This window comes from Salvia splendens, chromosome 9 (genome assembly GCF_004379255.2).
Source record: "Salvia splendens isolate huo1 chromosome 9, SspV2, whole genome shotgun sequence".
NCBI classification, from domain to species: Eukaryota; Viridiplantae; Streptophyta; class Magnoliopsida; order Lamiales; family Lamiaceae; genus Salvia; species Salvia splendens.
Genome location: NC_056040.1, coordinates 17,821,069 through 17,844,364, shown reverse-complemented (window position 1 = coordinate 17,844,364; position 23,296 = coordinate 17,821,069). Strand labels below are relative to the sequence as shown.

Below are 23,296 nucleotides of genomic sequence, written 5' to 3'. Positions count from 1 at the left end.
AGATCAAAACCCTATATATATATATATATATATATATATATATATATATATATATATATATATATATGAAGTATTATTTTATGATGATTAATTATGAAAATAATGTTGTCATGCCAATGTTTTGTTTTATGTATGATGCCTATCTGTTTGGTTATACCAAATGTGCTATGCCAAATAAAATAAGAAATCAAATTCGGGTCTCAGCAAGGGGAGCGTCCCTACTCGAACTAGTGTACACGTGGACCATGTGTCATCGAGAGGGTTGGCCGGTCCGGTGCTCGTGGAAAGTGGCTACTTTCCCGGCACAAGAATGAATGTTCAGATATGGCGAATTACAGAAGAAACTAAGACTGATCAGTCAAATTTTCAAGTAAAAGAATTTAGTAAGCTTGCATCTTTTTGAGAAAAACACTGAGTATTACTTGTATGATGGCTTGACAATATTTGTTTTTATATATTGTAGATTTTGGCAATGTGTTCACTGAGTACCTTTGTACTTAGCCCTGGACGTATTTCTAAATGTGCAGGTTGAGTTGTGATGGAGTGGAGGGTGCTAATTAAACCAGACCTACTTTTATTTCCATTCAATACTCTCGGAGGTTCGTGTCTTCATACATGGAACCGCGTTCAGTTCCTTCCGGTGTGCATTGAAGCAAGTGAAATCCTTTATGTCTCTAAAGACTCCGATAACTAGCTAGTATATTGTATGGTCCCCGACTCGAGTCATTGTGATTGTGCCATTCTATTCATGTATTCACCGTCTATACTCTACAAACAGAAAGTTCAACCATTAAATCCTTCTTTTCGTACTCAGCCCACATTCTTAATATCCACCTCAGTCACTGTATATCAAACCTTGCTATAATTAGCAAAGTTGGGTCGTGACAAAGGCTTAGGCTTAGGGATATTTTATGAAAGCATGGAAAGTTGAAAATACAAAATATGATTAAGCTGCAGTTCCAAAACTATGGCTCTCTCAAATACGATTAATCAATTAATATCCAAAAATATTTTTAAAAAAGTATGTAAATGTCTCCCTAAATAAAACTTTCCCAGCACATAAAATCGCTTAAATAGCCTTGTAAAAAATTTAGCTTAAGTTGACATAGAAATACATGTAGTACAATTTTTTTTATAAGCGTTCCCTCTCTCAATTTTTTTTATTTCTTGATTTTAAATTAGTTTAGTAATGATTCTCCATCTGTATTATATGCTGATTCAATTCAGGGGGAAACATTTACGAAGGTTGGCTTCATTCGACACTCAGTTAACTACCCGCATCAATTATTCTCGAATAACAAAGTGCTCTAAATAGCTAAAATTATAATGCTCATGTAGAAATCTAAAAGTTGAAGAATATGTCTATATACAAATGATAAGGTATTACAAACATACACATTAAAAGATCCTTAATACATATCCGAATCTATATCCCAGAATAGCAACCAACCAACAAACAAACCACAAACCGTAGTAACATGATCAACGACCTATTTTTTGTCATCCTAAACCAAAAGAATCTTGCAACCAGCAAAATTTAACATAAATATAATCAAAGAAAAAAGAATTTCATCCTTTGTTTTTGCCTGAAGTCCTTGGGTCTGAATCACGAAACATCGTAGTTTTTCAGCTTAAGCCGATGCAAGTCAGTGTTCTTCCCACCTATCTAGTCTCATTGGTTCTTCTGTAAGGAGCCAGCTTCCATCAATTTCAAGCTAAGACTGTTGTATCGTTCCCGTGAATATTGTCTCGATGCTTTTCTCCAATCTGTGCCGGATTTCATCATTGCAGTGAACTCCTCGTAACTTATACGACCATCCTGCAGAAATATTGAAAACACATTCATTCACTTTGCTTTGGATGATAGATTAGCTGGAGTAAAACAATAAAGATCACATTTTTATGATTGGACGTGTAATATTTCAAATACCCAATCCATCTAATGTCGATCTAACTCGTCACTCAGAGTCTACAGTAAACGCCCACCAAGTCTCGTGTTCCCAAGCTCAACTTTAAACCACCTCATAGGAAACATATAGAAACCGGACTAGAAGAATTAGTATTGCTAACCTTGTCCGTGTCAACATCTTGAATGATGGCATTTATGATCTCTTCACTGGTAGCTTCTGGCTCATCAGCAAAGGCGTCCCTCAGCTCTTCAATTTCTATGTATCCAGTTCCATTTTTATCAAAATAGTCGAAGGCCTTGTGCAGATGGTCATCATTGCCCAACTTCCTTAGGTGTACAGAAATGGCAACAAACTCTGCACAGTCGAGATATCCATCCTTATCCACATCGCCCTGCAAGAAGAGAGACAGCAAGAGTCATTACTTCTGAACAGTCACATAGTGGAAAGGGGAAAAAATAGTTTGACCAGGAATGAAAGAGATTTTTTGTGAAAAAAACACGGCTTGAAGGATAATGATTCTATGATATCTCTAACCTTTCGGAAAAGATACAAAATCCTAAATACTAATGTTCGAAGTCAAAAAGACACTTACCGCTTCCATGAGAGCTACGAGATCAGATTCGGGGATTTGATGACCAAGCTTATGTAATCCAGCTCTCAACTCATTGATGTCAATCTTCCCCTTGTTGTCTGTATCCATCAATTTGAACCCCTCCTTTATTCCCGCCACTTCCTCTACCGACAAATGCTCAGCAATCACCTGAAATTTGAATGAGAAATTTAGTACAAGAAAACTGCAAGAGCGCCGTCAATGGATCTAACTCTTTTGCGATTTAGAAAGCAGGAAATTACCCTTAGAGCTCTTTTCTTCAACTTATTCATCATCGAAAATTGCATGAGCTTAGCTCTGACAGTTTCACCCAGAGAAACATTAGGAGCAGTCTTTGCATTTTGTAACCAGGGATGATCTGCAAGTCGAAGAGTTATACATATCAAGAGCTTTATATTTGATTAAAGGGCATTGGAAGACAGAATCGAGCAGTTTATGCAGAAAACTAATTAAATAGAGTACTATTTACCGAGAACTTCTTGTGCTGTAAGACGCTGTTTGGGATCAGGATTGAGCATCTTCTTCACCAGATCCTTCGCTCTATCGGATACTTTGGGCCAAGGTTCTCTCTTGAAGTCAACATTAGAACGAATGATCGCTTGGGCAACTCCTTGTTCGGTTTCTGCAAGCCACAGGCAATTTTATGTAAGGAATACATGAAAAATAAGAGACTGAATAAAGGACATGATCTCAATTTCAAACTTCCAGATACACTGACCGTTTTAAGAAAATGTAGATTCAGCCAATTTCTTAAATTATAGTAGTATTGTACCATGCTAGGGTGCGGGTGTTATTGCATTAACAGATATTATGGAAACTTACCAGCCCAAAATGGCGGAACACCACAGAGTAAAATGTAGAGAATCACACCAGCACTCCAGACGTCAATTTCTGGACCGTAGTTCCTTTTCAGCACCTCCGGAGCCATATAATAGGGACTTCCGACTATCTCATCAAATATCTGGCCTGTTGAATTACTAATGAATCAGTTACAGATGAAAATGATCAACCTTACATCTAGCTGTACAATGAGTACTCTAAGTGCAAAGGCATTACCAGGCTTGAAGAAGACGGACAGCCCAAAATCGATAGCTTTGAGGGGTGCTGTTTCCTTCTTATTGCTGAACAAGAAATTTTCAGGTTTGAGATCACGATGTATGACTCCATGCTTGTGACAGTTCTGCAGAGAAGTCCAATTTAATTAATTCACTCTTGCAGAGGCAAGATGCCATGCAGTGGAATCAAATAAATGATAGGGAGAACCATGTGGGTTTCTATAGTACGTCAAAAGCATGAGCAAATTAATAGCAACAAAACCCGACACACAAGCAATAAGGCTAATACATCTTCCTATTTTTGCATTTCAGTGACATAAAGAAAATATACCACCAAACAGAATCTGATTCCCTGAAAACCTAGATGTGCAAAGATCTAAATGAGTTACATGCTATATTACTATTAAACTGAATCAGCATTTATCAATCCAGCCTATCTAATTACTAACAATCCTTTAAGATAAATGTTAACACTTCATACTGAATAAACTACACAGCCCCTAATGCTGGAACAAAATTAAATCATGTAAAAGAAGTAAATACCACTCCATATAAATTATCCAAGCACAAAACTCCCCGATCACAAAAACCCTCACCTGAATAACTTCAACAATCGTGCGAGTCACAGCTGCAGCAGCCCTTTCGGTATAATGACCTCTAGCAACAATCCTATCAAACAACTCACCACCCTCACACAACTCCATGACTAAATGGACTGCACTATCATCCTCATAAGTGTCCTTCAACGTCACTATATTGGAATGCTTAGGCAGATGCTTCATGATCTCAACCTCCCTCTTAACATCCTCAATATCCACTCTAGTCCTCAACTTCTTCTTTGATATCGACTTACAAGCAAGAATCTCTCCATTGCTTTTATCAGTACACATATACGTGATCCCAAATTCACCCCGTCCAAGCTCCCGTCCAAGCTCATAAAACTCCTCTATATTATGCCCTGTTGGATTCTCCAACACATAAGATTTATGCCCACCATTTGGAACAGGCTTCCCATCGAAGTAAGGATTTGGCTTCTTCTCATCAGAGGTTTGCGGTGTTGCACAACAATTACCCATTACGGAAAATGAACCAAAATCGACTTGTTTGACTAAAAAGCCCCAATTTCTCCAGCAAAATGTAAATCACAAACACGAGATCGAGTATCGATCGGTGAAATCAACCACAGGTACAAAACCCCAATCTAATAAAGCTAATGACTTTCACACCTAAATTTTCAAATCTCAGATTCCTTCACCTATCCTATCCCGATCTCTGAGCCAGTAGAGTTAGTTTCTGGATTGCAGTAAACAAAAGTCAATAACCGCGAAAATTCAATCCTTCTCAAATCTAAAATACACAAATATAACGAAGCTTCAAAGCGCACCTGAACAAAATCCGAAGTTGAATGAGAGAGCTGGCGATTTCTATTGACCCAAAAAATGAGATGATATCCTTTTCAATCCAATGAGCTGATGCAATAAATACGTGAAGAGAAATTTGAATCTGAAACGAATAAATTTGGACTGCTCCGAGTCGTAGGACGGTGGGGGCTACGATTCGGGAGAACTTTTTTAGAGGGTTCGGAAATCGAAATTGAAGAAATGCCTGAAACTGAAATTGGGAGTGTGGAAATTCAACATATATGAACTGCTGAGTCAAAGAAATTTCATCTACACTTTCCTTCACTATTTATTTATGTATTTATTTATTTTTTTGTCAACTTACTTTTTTAGAAGTCATATTTGAATTTAATCTTTTCACTTATTCTTGCATATCAATTGGAGTATTCATTCTTGTGACTTGTCAATTTTGAATTGCTTGATTAGGAATCCGATTTACTACATTTGAAGCGTGAAGTTAGAGTAATTATCCGAAATATAGAGTATATTACTTAATACTAATATGATTATTTGAAAAGAAAAGAAAAAATTACAGCAAAAATAGACATGAACACGACACACCACAAAATTGCACCATAATCCATAGAAGTGAAGTCATGCTCGAATTTCATGAAGATTTCTAATTAGGGTATCTTGGGCATTTAAAATAACTAGTATCACACCCCATGCGATGCACGTACTAAGATATTTTGAAACATTGCCTTGGAAGTTATAAACTAATTAAATGATATTAAAAATAATATCATTATATGAAAAATATAAACGAAAAATAGAGTACTATATAATAAAGACAAATCAATATTAAAACATAATAAACATGAAACAACTACAAAATATAACGTTTGAATATTAAATTACTTGATATAAAACCAATGACAATAACCAATTAAATAAAAAGTGTAATTGCTCAGAAGTTGTTTTTGATAACTTATTTATACAGTTGGTAGCATGATTAAACTAAAACTTATAATGAGTTTATATGCTCGTTGTATATTTTTATTTTATTTATTTTTGAAAAGTCAAATTACCTAAAAAAGTGTTGCTGATTATTATCCTAATGATGAATCCATTAGGTTAATAAATTTTATTCTAAAAGAAAAGGAAAGAAAGAAAAAAAAGAAAAGAAGTTTGCTAAATGTAAAGGGGAGGACACCCTGAGGCTTCTTCTTTAAGCATCTTCCATTTCAATTCCATTCCCTCTATTGAAATCATAATTAGTCCATATAATCGGATCAGAACCGCCACGCCTCTTCTTCTTCATTACGATATTTCTCTTCCCTTATTTATCTATTTAATCAACAAAGGACTTGGATCCAACATTTCAAAAATTAAATAAAAGATTTAATTGTTGTGCCACCGTCAACAGTGGAGAAGGTCCCCTTCTTGGGTAGTGATGTCGAATGTCAGAGCATCTCCAATGGCGGCGAGCAGACAGGCTAGCCGATTTCCGGCGCTGGCCGGTCCACTCGCCGAACCATTGGAACCCGACGCCGATTTTCGGGCGCTGGCCGATCCGCTTGCCGGTCGGCTGGCCGCCATTGCAGGCTCCCGATCGGCAAGCGATCGGCCAGCTCAATTTTTTTTTATTTTTCGAAACACTATATATACACGATTTGCATGTTATTTTCATTCACACCGCTTGTTTTAACGAGTTTTCTCTCTCACTTAATTTATGTACAAGAGCAATAAAGCAAAATGGAGAACAACAACGAGTCTACTCCAGTGACGAGCGGGTTTCAAACTCCCACGGTACCCGTGGGAGCTGGATGGGGTCCGATGGCTGGGTACTACAACATGTACCCTTGGCAGCAGATGATGTCCGGGATGGCAGCCGGGGGTAGTATGCCGGGATGGCAGGGGATGCAGGGCGGGCAGGGGGTACCGGGGATGCAACCTGGGATGCAGATGATGCGGGGGTGGCAGCCCGGGATGCAGGGGACGCCGGGGGGGGGACAATGTCTATCGCCCCAGTCTTGATTTTTTGACTGCTTCTTCGCACACATCGACCCCATCGGAGATGCAGTTCACTGGGTGTGATACTTTCTCCTTAAAGGAGTTGGAGATAGATCTCGAGGATGCGGACACTCCTGTTCAAACGGGGGAGAGGGTAGGGCGGGGTTGGGGCGCACCAAAGAAGAAGAAGGGCAAGGGGAAGGGCAAAAGGGTGGTCGGCGAGTCGTCGTAGTCGGCTGATGACGATAGCCCAACACGGAGGAAGTGGACGGATGCGGAGAACGTCGCGCTGTCCAAGGCTTGGGTGAGTGTTTGCGATGATCCCCTCCATTCGAACAATCAGAGGATCGTCAACTTGTGGGCTAAAATATCAGCAGCCTACAAGGCATTTTGCCCGGAGGGGAGGCCACACAGCGGGAGGAGTGCCGGAAGGGGTGGGACCGAATCAGGGTCGCGGTCTCCCAATTTTTGGGCTTGTACACCAACGCCCTCAGTATGTAGACCAGTGGGCAAACTGACGAGGACTGCAGGAGGATAGCACAGAAGCCTTCCCCGTGCTCGGGCTTTATATGGAGTTCACCTACTGGAACTGCTATGAGGTGCTGATGGACTCCGAGAAGTTTCGGGCAGGTGTCGATGCTGGCTGGCCGAAGAAGCAGCGACTGAACTATACCGGTGATTATAGCGGCAGCAGCGGCGGTTCTCACGACCTCCCCGAGGATGTTCAGGAGTTCCCGTCCCCTCCATCGTTTACTAGCCGCACTCGCCCGGTTGTCAAAGACGGGCGCAACGGGTAGCGAGGGGGGTCGCCCAGAGGTCTCAGGAGGTCCAGTCGGCATCCCCCCTGTTGGCACGTCGCCAACCGAGCTCGCCTTCTTCGCGCGTCAATAAATGCGGGCTCAGATGCACAAGATCTTAGCTGAATGGAGGGCGGCAATTGACCCCATGGAGAAGAGGTTTCTTCACTCAATGCTCGAGAGTATGCAGGTCGATTTGGATGCCGCCTCGACACAGTTGGGGGGCTCAGACGCGGGCTCAGATGCCGCAGATTTGGGGGTCCCGGATAGCGGCGACGACGACGGCCACGAGGAGTGAGGCGGAGGCGGGGGCTCGTGTGCGGAAGAGGGTTTTTTTAATTAATGTATTTTTTTAAAATTTAAATATTATATTGAATTTTCCCGTATTTGTGTCGTAAATTTAATTTCGTATTTTGTGTGATTGTTAATTATTTATTTTTTATAATTTTGTTTATTATGGCTAGCCTATTGCTTGTCCTGATGATGTGGTAGGAGAAGTTTGTGGCTAGCCTATGGCTGGCCTAAAACCATTGGAGATGCTCTCACCGTCAACTCTTACATGCATGGTCTTGCGAGGACGGAGGAAGAACATAACCACATCTTCCCCTGCAAGATTGAAGTTCCGATGACTCATACCAGCAAGTGCTAGGCCCCTCTTCCACCACTTTGAGTTGTGCTGCTAAGCTCAAACTTCACTTCATTTTTCTTGCTAACATCACCACACTGCAAGAAGCTTCTTTAAGAAAGCCTTCGTATTTTTGGAAAAGAAAAGAAAAGAAAATAAAGGATACGGTTGTTGGAAAGAGATTTATTTATATTGCGCAGACAAAGGTTATAAGGTGAATGCAGCAATAGGCGTTATTGTGTGTCATTAAAATTTTACTACTATTAATTAGCAACGGTTATATATCGTAATTATGCAATTTAATGATTTTTCATCACTCACAAATACATGATTCAATTCTTAATTATGATGACAACCCAAAAAAACTTTTCATTTTATGCATTAAAATAGTTTTAATTAGCATTAGTTCTCCCAAAATTCCTCTTTTATATGGAGTATGTAATTAGACACAAATTTTCTTGATTCCGTTACTTTAGTTAAATAGTGTAATATATTTATAATTAATTTTAAAGTAATAGCTAAAAACTTTTAATTACAACGCCAGTCTAAAGAATGTGAAATTATGTAACGGCAAAATTTTATAAAGTTTATAACCCAACCATGCAAAATTATTTCCCCCGGCCAACACCATTTAAATGTGTTAAAAGCGTGTTAATGGGCTCCAATATTTAATCCAATAACAGTTACTTATAACTGAAAATATTTATTATCAATTATATACACAATTATCTACAAATATTGAAAAGATTCATAACTAAGTAGTACATATTTATAATCTTGCCCAAAATTTATAAATATTCAAAAAGATGGCCAAAATTCGTCTTTTATAAATGTATAGATAATAATAATAATAATAATAATAATAATAATAATAATAATAATAATAATAATAATAATAATAATAATAATAATAATAATAATAATAATAATAATAATATCCTTACAGCATTTAAATTGTCCACACCATACTAAGCAAGCCACTTGCTCAACTGTTTTTTGTTTGGTTGCATGAACTTTCCAGCCATTGATTTGACTTTTATGTTTGAATAATTCAATTCACACTAAAAAAGTTGTTGATATTTTTCTTTTTTGTTATTTATTAATTACGTGTACTATATATAAAGATATTATGGGGTGGGTGTAATATAACACGTGACAAATAAAAATGAAATGGATGGCTGCTTATTTTGGAATTTAATTTTTTAAGAACGGCGGCCACCGAGTCAAACTCGGCGAATTGACTCATAAATTGGAGGCTCAATTATACACATTATACTACTTACATTGGTTACTCTAAGAGAGAGAATTTAGTACAACATAAAGAGCTCAACTCGAAAGGTCAAACCACATATATAAATCATTTCGTCTTCTAAGTTCTTGTTATTCATTCGAATGATTCTTGTACCTTGAACGAGTGGCATCGTCTATGGAAACTTAGCTTACAAAAGAGAGAATGGATGCAAATTGCAATAAGATTATAGAGTCAGAAGTAGGGATGTTAATGTAGCCCGTAACCCGTGGGCTGACCCGAATAGCTGCCAAATTTATAGGGTTAGAGTTGGAAATTTCTAGCCCGATAAAATCAAAACTCGATTAGCCCGCACCCGATTAACCCGCAACCCATTAGGGTCAGACCCGAAAACCCGATGGGCTGACCCGAAAACCCGGTAAAGTTTCTATTATTCTATTTTTTACTCCTAATTCGACATTTTATTGATTAATTTTAACTAAAAAATAACTTTCAATTTTTATATTAAATATACAAATTATATATTGAATTTTTATTAATATAATAATTGATAAATAAATTAAAAACTTCAAATTCACTAGAAAAATATTTAAATTTCTAAAACATACATTAAAATTCTACGAAATATCTCAAATATTAGTATTTGATCATGTTTATGATCGCGTTTAAGCATATATCTCAAATATATCATAATTAAATGTTTTACATTGTATGAATATTGGTAATTTTAATAATTATTTATTGGATTGATCGCATGTTAATATTATCGATAGCAACCCGATTAACCCGCTGGGCTAGCCCGAAACCCGAGCTTTTAGGGTTAGGGCTGAGCTTTTATAACCCGAAAGAAATCACAACCCGATTAGCCAGCACCCAATTGACCCGCAACCCGAGTAGGGTTGGCCCGAAACCCGACGGGCCGGCCCGATTGACATCCCTAGTCAGAAGTTTATGGGTCATTTTCTTTTTTAGTAGTAGAGTCATTTTCTTTTTTAGTAAAAATCAACACATTTCTTCTCACTTACTTTATTCTCTCTTTATCTCTCTATTTTTTTCATTTCCTACTTTATTCTTCTTTTACTTAACTCACTTAACACAATTTTTCTTAATCTTTGTGCTGAAAAGAAATATCTGCACTACTATGGAACGGAGGGAGTAATACACATTAATTATTACTAGTTTAGAAGAAGTTTGCATGGTATTGTTAATCAGCTGGGTTTCTCAAAGCCCAATACAAGGCCCGGTTATATTGGGCCGACTGATTCTGATCGTTTTTCTGTATGGTAAACCATGGGTGACAACAAACTCTCCCTAACCCAAGTTATTTGAGATATACTTCCATTTTGTTCTAAGTTAGTACATCACTTTTTAATAAAAAACTTTATTTTTATTTTATTTTATTAGTATCTCTTCATTAAAGTTTTAAACATCAATTCGTAAATGAATGTCCAAACAAATGTGTCAAGTACGGAGTGACTAATTTAAATTTGCATTTTATGTTTTCATAACAGAGTTTGAATTTGATGTTAATCATGCTATTTGTTTCCACCGCACACGAAAAAATTTAATTAGTTTGATTTTGTAATTGTTAGTTTGGTTAAATTTAATATTTTTAGTTGACGATTGATTTGAGTTAACCCTTTCAGTTTTCATAATTAGGTCATATATAAACTTGTTTTAATTTTTATTTGTCGACAAATTAATTAGGATTACTTAATTTTTAACTTTATAGTAATACTACTACTTATTAAAAATGATAAAATTATTGGTGGACACCATAATAATGTAGTATCCATTGATATTGATATAGATGAATGGGAACCAGATGTAATTAAAACTCGTCTGATGTGCACTGCATATATTTTTCACCACATATATAATATATTCATGCGTACGCTTTCAATATGTGATTGTAACATCGTCAATCAAATGTATTAAAATTATGTAGATTATACTACATCATATGTAACACCATTTTTATTGTTCTTATTAGATATTATTTAATAGACTGAGAGTCTTCAAACCACATTATACATATAAGGATTATTTATAAAAAAAGAATTAAATCTTTCTGAAAAAAGGAAATGATGAATTATTGGATGATGGTTCAATAATGGAAGGTGTTGTATTTATGGATGTTGTGCCACGAATGCCGATTATGACTAATCCACCACCAATAGCATAATCATCGATAAAATCATTAGAGGGACAACTCATCCATTTGACAAAAGTTGAACGTGACATTTAGTTTATTTTATATCAACTCATTCAATCGTATATATATTTTTTCAATATACGATATGATAATAGTTCGTCCACAGATCAATAGCCAAGTTGGTACAAATTACTCAATCTGTTCGTGAAATGTTGTCCAGTTTTGCCATTTTGGTCCTTCCATGAAAAGTTGTTTAGTTTTTTTAAATGGATCCACTTTCCACTAACTCTTTACACTCACGTTCTATTATAAAACTAATACTCATTTTACTAATTTTTTTCAATTCACTTTTCTTCATATTTTTTTAAAACTCGCAGTGAGTCAAACTTGGACAATATTTCATGGACGGGTAGACCATATATCCAAGCAAACAAAAATATATACAAGTATGAAATAGGCATTTCATACAAGTACTACTAACTAAATACTCATTAATTACACGTAACTAGAATCACAACGACTCAATTGTATTAAAAAATAATCAAATCGTACCTAATATGGAAATAAATGTTCAAAGGGTATAATAGTACGTGGATCAAGATAAAATAAATCAATTCTTGTTGAGACATAAAAAAAGTGACTCGTTAATCCCCATAAGAAAAGTCGTTTTTAACTTCATTTCACCATCATATCATTTCTCAGTTCAAGTATCAAACTAAATATTACGATTATTCATAAGTTTAGTACAACAAATATTGTATAATATAGATATTGGTCAATTTCAATCTATCAAGTGTGGAAGTCGCAACACTAGCAATCAATTCAAGCACCCTCATATTTGCAATCAGTATCTCTTCAATCAACATTAATATTATGTCCTCATACACAAAATAACCAAATCAAAATAAATATTAAAATCTAATTAAATTTATTTACAGACCACATATATAGTAGCTTGATCATCATTCTTCCATGACTAAACTCTGTCTCTCTCTCGATGTTGAACGAGCAAAGAGCGAGAAACAACACTCACAATCAAGACAACTCCGATGAATCATCGACCATGAGAGACATCCACGCCTTGACGCCGCCGCCGTCGTCATCTCTATCCATGGCGTCGTCAGCCTCCGGCGAGAATTTCACCACCATCAGCCGCGAGTTCAACGCCCTAGTCCTGGCCGGCTCTCGCTTCCGAGCTGACCAGAACCAGACCGGACCCGACCTGGCCGGCTTGGGCCGCCACTCGGCCGAGCCGCTCGAGACCAACCCCTTAGCCATCGTCCTCGATCCCAATCCGCTGCAGTCGCCACCGCCGCCGCGAGAGGTGGCGACGGTGCAGCGAGTGAAGAAGGAGGAAGCGGAGACGAAGATTAATGCGTGGCAGAATGCGAAGATAGCGAAAATAAACAACCGGTTTAAGAGAGAGGAAACCGTAATCAACGGTTGGGAAGATAAGCAAGTGCATAAGTCTTCTTCGTGGATGAAACATGTTGAGGTAATACTATTACTTACTCCCTCCGTCGTCATTGTCATTATGTAGTAGTAGAAGTGTTTCTTTTCGGCCTAGAATGTAAGAAAAATCGTTTTAAAAGAGTTAAGTAAGGGAGAATTAAGTAGAAAGGGAAACGATAGAGAGATGAAGAGAGAAGAAATTTATTATTATTTGTCAAAAAAGAAATGATAGAACAATCATAAAAGAATACAATCAACTTCAAATTTTAGTACTGCTACTTAATTAAGGAGTGAGAAATGTAACTACCAAGAAATTATAGTATCTTAATTTAGGATTGAGTTATGAGATTATTTTAGTCATAGGGGGTTAGGTATGACTAATTATCCCATGATTATCCATCTAGGATTGAGTTGAGGAACTAAATCTCATGAACCAAACACACTACTAATTTAATCCGGTATACAATCGTACAAACCGAACACTCCCTTAGTATATAAGATTTGAGATGAATTTAGGTAGCGCGTCCTACTTAAAAACTAGTCAATGTCTTCCTCTTAAAGCATAATAGTAATCCTAGCTATGTTCATGATGTAGATGAATTTTTGGAAGAAAATCCACAAAAAATTCATATGTGAATCAAGATTAATTTAGGTGTTTTTTTTTTTGTTACAGCTTATTTCTTCATTTTCTAGGTAGCACAATCGTCATATAACTCACCAATTTAATTTAAGTTTGTGATTTGTAATATAGGGTTAGAGCTTATTTTTTCTCTTTGATGTTCAGATTGTAGCTCAACCATATTGAGATTTCATTGTGGAACATGCCATTTTCATTATCATTTTGATGATTTTTATTAGTCCAAATTTAATTCAAAACGGCACGTATTCTATTATTTATATAGTCCAGCTATATATTATAATTAATTACTAATTTCAACTTATATATAGCAGATAAATCACTAGACTTTTTTATATGCATGGTTGCGTAGTTTTCCACCTCTTAAACAAAATAAATGCAAAATTGGAGGTTGATTAAAAATGAATTAATTAATTCATTAAACTTGCAGAGAAACATAGAGGAAAAGAGAGAAAAAGCGTTGGAAAAGATGCGAAATGACATAGCAAAAGCCCACAGAAAAGCCGAAGAGAAAAGGGCATCTGCTGAGGGCAAAAGAGGCACTAAAATTGCTAGGGTTCTTGAAATAGCCACTTTCATGAGAGCCATGGGACGAGCTCCGTCCAAACGCTCTTTCTTCTGAGCATCGTCTCGCATGTATGCCATGGCGCGATAGCAAACCAACTCCCGAGGGTTTTGAGTGCACTCGTCTTCAACTGGTCTATACACTGATTAAATACAGCTCATTCTACTCCTTATTTCTTTTACTTAGCATATCGCATGTACAACATAATAATACAATACTAAACCATGGTATGAGAATAGTACTAATAGAATGTATATAATAATGTATAAGTTCTACTAGTTCAATAGTACGTAGTCGTTCAGTTTTGTTATCATCGTAACAAACTAGTATATAGATAGTAAAATGTGTAACCTTTTTTTTAACTCTTTAACCATTAGCTAGCGTGTGAAATAATGGACATGAACCTCTATTGATATATACGATGTTTTGAAAACCTCCATGAATAAAATTAGTAAGATCTTCGCTTGATACTCCCTCCGCCTCCGAAAATAGAACTTTGAGGCCGGCATGAGTTTCAATACGAAATTCGTAAAGTTGGAAAAAGATAGAAATAAAAGTGATTGAAGTATATATTATTAATGGGTAGAGGTCTCCAAACCGAACCGAACCGGACGAACCGGCCCGGAACCGTCACCGGCGGTTCCGAACCGGAACCGGAACCGTCGGCGACGGTTCAAACCGGGACCGGAACCGCCCGAACCGTCGGGCCGGTTCAGGTTTGCAGAATTTGAAGAACCGTAACCGGCGGTTCCGAACCGCCGGTCTCGCCGGAACCGCCGGTTCGGCGGTTCTAACACCTCCCGACACCTTTTCAGGCCTACTTCCTAGCCTTTTCAGAAATCGCTCCCACGGCCGCCGGTTTGGTCAGAAACCGTTGACGAAACCGCCGGTTCCGGCGGTAAACCGGCAGTTCCAACGGCTTTTTTAAAATTTTGAATTTTGAATTTGTCGAAAAACCGTCGGTTCCAACCGAAAACCGGCGGTTCCGGCGGTTCGACCGTTTTTTTCAAAAATTAATTTTTTTTAATCACAATTTTCCCCTATAAATACCCTCATCCTCTTCATTTCTACTCACCCCATTCTTGTGTTAATAAGAATTTCTCTCTCAATCTCAATTTCTCTATTCTCCATCCTCATTCTCTCAAGTTGTTTACGTTATTTGCGCTCATACTTTACTCTCACGTTGTTCACGTTATCATCTTCACACAATCACACTACTCTCTATTCTTCACTTTCTGTTTCCATAAATATTTATATCATGTCTTCATCTCGTCGTGGTGGTGATCGGGGCAAGGGAATTGCCCAAGATCAAAGTCAAAGTGGTACTCGTCGTCGGCGTGCCCCTTCTAGAGCACAAGTTGCGGAGGAGGTGGGAAGGCTAGCCGCTCTTCGAGCTCAAGTAAGTTATAATATGTTTTAATTTTTTGTTAATTCATTTTTATTAAATTCATAATTTCATTTTTCAACATCTATGTGTCTATGTGTTTTATTTTTGTGTTAGTATTTTTACTTAGTTGTATAATTTTCATAGGAGGAATAAGATCGAAATGCGGCCTTGTTACTTGCCCTCGCCGACGACGACCAACAAGGGGGCATTCACATTCGGCTTCGCATTTCGAGTATGATGTAAATCTATCGTCGGACGAAGGCGATGATGGATCGCATCAATTCCCCTCTTCTAGCACCGGCCAAGTTGGCGACAATGATGAGGAGGAGGCCGATCCTCCTCCTTCCGCAGGACGACAAAAGAAAAAGATGCCTCCCAAGTTGAAATCCGAGATTTTCACCAAATATTTCAAGAAGGTCCCGGTGGTAATTTCAAATCCTAATGATATGACCACTACCGTGGAGACAAGTGAGTTCAAAGCATATTGCAACTATTGCGATAAAGTCTATCCATTTGTTATCGGTGGGGGATATGGTACTCTCCATCGCCATTTGAAGTCAAAACACCCCGTGGAATATGGGCATACTAAGTCCTGCGGAAGGAGGAGGATCGGCCTCCTCCTCATCATTGTCCGCTTTGGGTCAAGCCCGCACGGATTTGTTTTTGGGTCACTCCCAAAAGGCCTCAAACTAATTGGGGTTGGACATGTATTATATGCACCTTCCAACTTCCCTCACTCATCCGATGTGGGATAGGTTTGTAACCCAACAAACCTCCCCTCAAACCGAGACCACATCGGGAACGCAGTCGACACAAACATGGGTCGTTCCAACCCTGGCCCCTGGGTCATCCTGGGCCCGACTCTAACCCGAGTCCTTCAGGGCCTGACCCTAACCGGGGCTCATCCAGGCACAACCCATAGCCACCTGGGCTCTGATACCACTTGTTAGGATCGTCGACTGCAACATTAGTTTGATATTGTCCGCTTTGGGTCAAGCCCGCACGGATTTGTTTTTGGGTCACTCCCAAAAGGCCTCAAACTAATTGGGGTTGGACAGGAATTATATACACCTTCCAACTTCCCTCCCTCACCCGATGTGGGATGGGTTTGTAACCCAACAAACCTCCCCTCAAACCGAGACCACATCGGGAACGCAGTCGACTCGAACATGAGTCGTTCCAGCCCTGGCCCCTGGGTCATCTTGGGCCCGACTCTAACTTTGAGTCCTTCAGGGCCCGACCCTAACCGGGGCTCATCCAGGCACAACCCATAGCCACCTGGGCTCTGATACCACTTGCTAGGATCGCCGACTGCAACATTAGTTTGATATTGTCCGCTTTGGGTCAAGCCCGCACTGATTTGTTTTTGGGTCACTCCCAAAAGGCCTCAAACTAATTGGGGTTGGACAGGAATTATATACACATTCCAACTTCCCACCCTCATCCGATGTGGGATGGGTTTGTACCCCAACAAACCTCCCTTCAAACCGAGACCACATCGGGAACGCAGTCGACACGAACATGGGTCGTTCCAGCCCTGGCCCCTGGGTCATCCTGGGCCCGACTCTAACCCGAGTCCTTCAGGGCCCGACCCTAACCGGGGCTCATCCAGGCACAACCCATAGCCACCTGGGCTCTGATACCACTTGTTAGGATCGTCGACTGCAACATTAGTTTGATATTGTCCGCTTTGGGTCAAGCCCGCACGGATTTGTTTTTGGGTCACTCCCAAAAGGCCTCAAACTAATTGGGGTTGGACAGGTATTATATGCACCTTCCAACTTCCCTCACTCATCCGATGTGGGATAGGTTTGTAACCCAACATCTAGCACCGGCCAAGTTGGCGACAATGATGAGGAGGAGGCCGATCCTCCTCCTTCCGCAGGACGACAAAAGAAAAAGATGCCTCCCAAGTTGAAATCCGAGATTTTCACCAAACATTTCAAGAAGGTCCCGGTGGTAATTTCAAATCCTAATGATCCGACCACTACCGTAGAGACAAGTGAGTTCAAAGCATATTGCAACTATTGCGATAAAGTCTATCCATTTGTTATCGGTGGGGGATATGGTACTCTCCATCGCCATTTGAAGTCAAAACACCCCGTGGAATATGGGCATACTAAGTCTCAAAGCCAAATAAACTTCCCCGCCGGCTCATCGTCTCAAACAGGTACGCCGCTATTTAAATATGATCCGAAAAATGTTACCGATGCTATGGTAAGATGGGCGGCAATGAAACATTTGCCGTTCAATTTTTTTAATGACAAAAAATATGAAGTTAATATGCAAACCGCTTTTAATGTTGCTACAAAGAGAATTCCCCCCTCTACTGCTCAAAGATCTAACAACCGTCAGTTTTTTGACAAAAAACGAGAGGTTGGAAAATTCCTCTCCACCTTGGGGCACAAAGTTAATATTTGCTCCGATGTGTGGACGGATTCTTTCCAACGAAATTCTTACATGGGAATTTCATGTCATTTTATAGACAATAGTTGGTCTTTAAATAAACGTTTAATTGGTTTTAGATAATTTCCTTCCCCACACACCGCACAAGCAATTGCATATTTAATTATTCAAGTTTTGAATGAGTATGAGTTATGCAACAAGATATTTTCGGTTGGTTTTGATAACGCAACCGCTAACACCGCAAGTATAGCCGATTTAATTGCGGCTTGCTCCCCGGTGATAAGTGGTAAGTATTTTTCACCAACGATGTATTTGTCATATTTTAAACTTATGTGTACAAGATGCTTTGTCTTTATGACAAAGACATATTCAACCTATTACTACAGTTGTATCCTTGATCCACTGGAAGCCTCAAATTGGCAAGGCGTGGAAGAAGTATTGCCACTCGAAGAAAATAAGGTACACAACTTTTATTTTAGACGTGTCTACTAGATGGAACTCCACATATGATATGTTGCAATCTACATTGGAGCATATAGAATATTTAGTTGATTTTTATAGAACTTACCATGTTGATGATTTATATCTAACATCTTCTTGTTGGGATCAAAGCATGAGCTTGTTTAAGTTATTCAAAGGTTTTCGAAATGCCACTATTGAGTTATCGGGTGTGTATTATTGCACATCTGTTCGTGTTTTAGAACATTGCATGATCATATCACTTGGTTTTAAAACTACAATGAAAAATTCCACAAACAATCTTGAGTTAATGTGTGTTTTATATTATATGGTTGAAAAATGGCTCAAATATTTCAACGAGATCCCCACGGTTTTTTTGCTTGCCAAAGTTTTGGATCCAAAGTGGAAACTTGTTGGTACTTTCAAAATTTTAGAATTTTATTACAACAATTTGGCTTCTATTGATCTTGAACCACTCCGAGCTTTGCAAACTGACGAGGACGACGACAACTACATAAACCTAGCCCAAACATTCCAAATAAACATCCCCCACCTCCCAAGCCTCCAAAGAAGTTTTGAGTTTGACTTGCGGGCTCTCTTTCACGATTACGAAGCCAAGTACAACCGTACCCACCAAGTGAGACCTAGACCCCCCGTCAAACACATAACTTTGGCTTCTTCCAAGTTGATGACCCCGACGCCCAATCCCAATTGACCTATACGACTTCAGCAGCGGAGGAAGGACGACAAATTCGACAAGTGAGTTAGACTTATATTTTGACTCACACTTTTCATTCAATGAAGAAGGAGGTCCCGTTCCCCAACAAATCGACGTCCTAGATTGGTGGGGATCACACGAGAAAGATTTTCCCATCCTTGCATCAATGGCCAAGGAGATCTTTTCGGTTCCGGCTTCCACTGTCGCCGTCGAGTCCGCCTTTAGTGTTGGAGGCAACGTCTTGGACGATAGAAGAAGTAGACTCACCGTGCAAAACATGGAAGCCACCATGTTACTTGATGATTGGTGCTCCGCCGAAATTAGAGACCAAGAACCGGATTGGAACAATCAAGTAGTACAACCCGACCAAGACTACTTCCCCGACGAAGAAGAGTAGGCGCGCCGCCAATTCCTCCGATCAAGCCAAATAGGTAAGCAAGGTAAGAGAACTACGTGGACTTTGATTCCAAAATGCAATTGAGCATTGAGGATACGTAGGCATCTCAACTTAAATTTTAAATTTAAGTTGAGCTCGAGTCCTTTTCCGTTATTTTTTTTCTCCCCTTTGTTTCGAATATGCAATTTGTAAATTGTAATCAAGACTAGGGGTGTGCATTCGGGTTTCGGTTCGGTTTTTTGCCAAAACCGAACCAAAACCGAAAACCGAATTTAGTTCAAAATCCAAACCGAACCGAACCTGAAAAACTGAAAAACCAAAACCGAAAAACCGAAAACCGAAAACCGAACTTAAAAACCCGAAAAACCCGAACAAAACCGAAAAACCTGAAAAAAATAAATATAATATAAATATATATTTATATATGTGTATTTTATTTTATTTTATATATACTAATAGAATATTTATATATAATATAAAAGTAATAATACATATAATATATATTATATAGTAGAATATATTAAAGAATATATATATTATATATAATATAATATATTAAATTAATAGAATATATATATTATATATAATATAATATATTAAATTAATAGAATATATATATAATTCGGTTTTTCAGTTTTTCAGTTTTTTTCTTCGCCCGAACCGAACCGAACCGAAAAACCGAAATTTTTTTTATTTTTAAAACCGAACCGAACCGAAAAACCAAAAAAACCGAACCGAATTTCAAAATTTCGGTTTGGTTCGGTTCGGATATTCGGTTTCCGATTTTTTTGCTCACCCCTAATCAAGACTTTAAGTCTTTTGTAATTTATAATTTTTAAGTTGTAATTTGTAAATTTTAAGTTGTAATTTATAATTTTAAAGTTGTAATTTGTAAATTTTAAGTTGTAATTTGTAATTTTAAAGTTGTAATTTGCAATTTTAAAGTTGTAATTTGTAATTTTGAAATTGTAATGTGTATCAATAAAATTGCATTTGTACATCGTTTTATTCTAATTTTATTTATGCAAATATATTTACATTTTTTACATGAATTTCAAATTTACAATTAAAAAAAATCGAACCGTCGAACCGGACGAACCGGCCCGGAACCGGATTTGCACGGCGGTTCCGGCGGTTCACATGAACCGGCGGTTCACGGTTCACGAACCAGAACCGCCGAACCTTGGCCGGGCCGGTTCAGGTTCATCCAAATCTTGAACCGGAACAGGCGATTCCGAACCGTGAACCGCCGGTTCCCGAACCGTGGTGACGTCTATTAATGGGGAATAATGTCCAAGTTGTAAGAGATAAAAACTTTTCGAAAATAGAGGTGGGCTAATTTTATTGAACGGATCAAAATGGAAAAATAGACTATTGGGGACGAAAGAAATATAATAGTATATATCATGTGGAATGATTTAATGAATCTGTAGGTTGATGGCTCAATTGCATCAGCACAGATCAAGGAAGAAAAAGAGAAGCTCAATCGAGCATCACAAACTCAGTAACACTCAGCAGCCGTCCGATGGAGTGTTAGTTTGAAGATTAGGTCGTAGCCGTTGGATCTAACTAGCCGTTAGATTTGTTAGGTTAAATAGTGGTTAGTTCTGTTCTTCCCTAAGTTTTTTCCTTTCTTGATTGTAGCTCGTTTTTTCTCTCCAGCAATATACAATATTTTTCTTCGCACATTTCTCTCAACCTTCTTCAACTTCATACAAATTGCTCTCAATCCTTACAAATTGGCGCCGTCTGTGGGAAGTCGAAGTAAAGTTCTTGAGTTTGAGCTGATTTTACGTCTTTGGAAGCGAATCCGCGAAGATTGATGGCCTCTAGGTTTGAGGCGGAAAAGTTCACGGGCAAGAATGATTTTGCCCTCTGGAGAATGAAGATGCGAGCCATGTTGATCCAGCAAGGCTTGGCATCGGCGCTTGCGGTCGACGATAAGGATGAGAAAGGGAAGGAGGTCTTAGATGAAAAGGCCATGGCCAAGAAGGCTGAGATCGAGGCAAAAGCGCACAGTGCGATTGTGCTTTGTCTCGGTGATAAAGTGCTGCGTGAAGTGGCAAAGGAGAAGACCGCGGCGAATATGATGACTCAGTTGGAAGATCTTTATCTCACGAAGTCTCTCGCGAACCGGCTGTTTATGAAACAGCGCCTCTACTCATATAAGTTCTTGGAGGGAACTGGGGTTTTGGAGCAATTAGAAGAGTTCGATAAAGCGGTTGATGATTTGGAAAATATCGATGTATCGATAGGTGATGAAGACAAGGCGATCTTGTTGCTCAATGCCCTGCCGCATTCCTATGATCAGTTTCGTGATGCTTTCTTTTATGGACGGGACAGAACTATTACATTGCTTGAAGTTCAGACGGCTTTAAGAGCAAAGGAGCTTCAAAGGGGTGAGTTGAAGGCCGCGGCATCAAATGCAGAGAGCCTCACTGTAAGAAAGTTGAAGCCGAAGAAACCATTCAAGAAGCCTCAAGAATTCTTCAAGAACGCTTCTCCTGGGCAGAAGGAAACCCGCTCCTGCCATTGGTGTAAGAAGCCGGGCCACTTGAAGAAAGATTGCTTCGCATGGAAGAGGAAGCAAGAGAGTGAAGGAAAAGCGATCAACTCGGCTGAGGGGGTAGAAGATGAGGAGATCAATGAGGTTCTAAACGTTGTTGATGATCGAGTTCTGGGGTCTTGGATCATGGACTCCGGTTGCAGCTTCCACATGTGTCCAAACATTGAGTGGTTTGAGGAGATAGAAGAAGCCACTGGTTCAGTCATTTTGGGAAATAATCAGGTATGTTCGATCCAGGGGATTGGCTCAGTAAGGTTGAAATCTGATGATACAAAGGCTTCAATTGTTCTAAGCGGCGTAAGGTATATTCCTGATGTAAAACGGAACCTAATATCACTAGGATTCCTGGAAAGAAAAGGGTGTTCATTCAGGTCTGCCAATGGAAGGATGGAGGTGTGTAAAGATGGAAAAATACTCATGAGAGCAGAAAGGAGAGGAAGTCTTTACTATATGACTGCATTGATCTGCAACAAGAGATCTGGGGAAGCACATATGGTAACATCTTGCACACTGAGTCAGTGGCATACCAGATTGGGCCATCCATCAGCCGGGAGTGTGAAAGAATTGGTGAAGAAGGGAGTTCTGAGATGTTCGGACAGTAATGAGACCATATCTTGTGAGGAGTGTGTTCTGGGAAAGGCCAAGAAATTGCCCTATCCTAGAGGCACTCACTCATCCTCTCAACCTCTAGATTATGCACATAGTGATCTTTGGGGACCCGCTCAAGAGAGATCGATTGGAGGAGGCAGGTACTACATGAGTATAATCGATGACTACTCAAGAAAGTTATGGCTGTACATATTGAAGGAGAAATCTGAAGCCTTCAGCCGATTTAAGGAGTGGAGTGCAGAAGTAGAGGCAGAGAAAGGGACATGTTTGAAGTGTTTCAGAACCGACAATGGACTTGAGTACTTATCTAAGGAGTTTGATGAGTATTGCAAGTCTAAAGGCATCA

At 38.9% G+C, this 23,296-nt stretch overlaps 2 protein-coding genes across 2 annotated transcripts; one reads left to right on the top strand and one right to left on the bottom strand.

Annotated features, from left to right (window-relative positions):
• Positions 1-1,312: 1,312 nt before the first annotated feature.
• LOC121748631 (calcium-dependent protein kinase 32-like) lies at positions 1,313-5,218 on the bottom strand. Its single transcript, XM_042143105.1, has 9 exons — positions 4,960-5,218; positions 4,172-4,868; positions 3,577-3,700; positions 3,343-3,486; positions 2,990-3,142; positions 2,763-2,878; positions 2,503-2,670; positions 2,071-2,301; positions 1,313-1,819 (listed from the first exon to the last, which is right to left on the bottom strand). Exons 2-9 carry the CDS (start codon positions 4,649-4,651, stop codon positions 1,673-1,675), a joined length of 1,563 nt encoding a protein of 520 aa, XP_041999039.1. The 5' UTR covers positions 4,652-4,868; positions 4,960-5,218; the 3' UTR covers positions 1,313-1,672.
• A 7,378-nt stretch (positions 5,219-12,596) lies between these two features.
• On the top strand, positions 12,597-14,727 carry LOC121748637 (remorin 4.2-like). Its single transcript, XM_042143110.1, has 2 exons — positions 12,597-13,249; positions 14,274-14,727. Exons 1-2 carry the CDS (start codon positions 12,752-12,754, stop codon positions 14,463-14,465), a joined length of 690 nt encoding a protein of 229 aa, XP_041999044.1. The 5' UTR covers positions 12,597-12,751; the 3' UTR covers positions 14,466-14,727.
• The last annotated feature ends 8,569 nt before the right edge of the window (positions 14,728-23,296 follow it).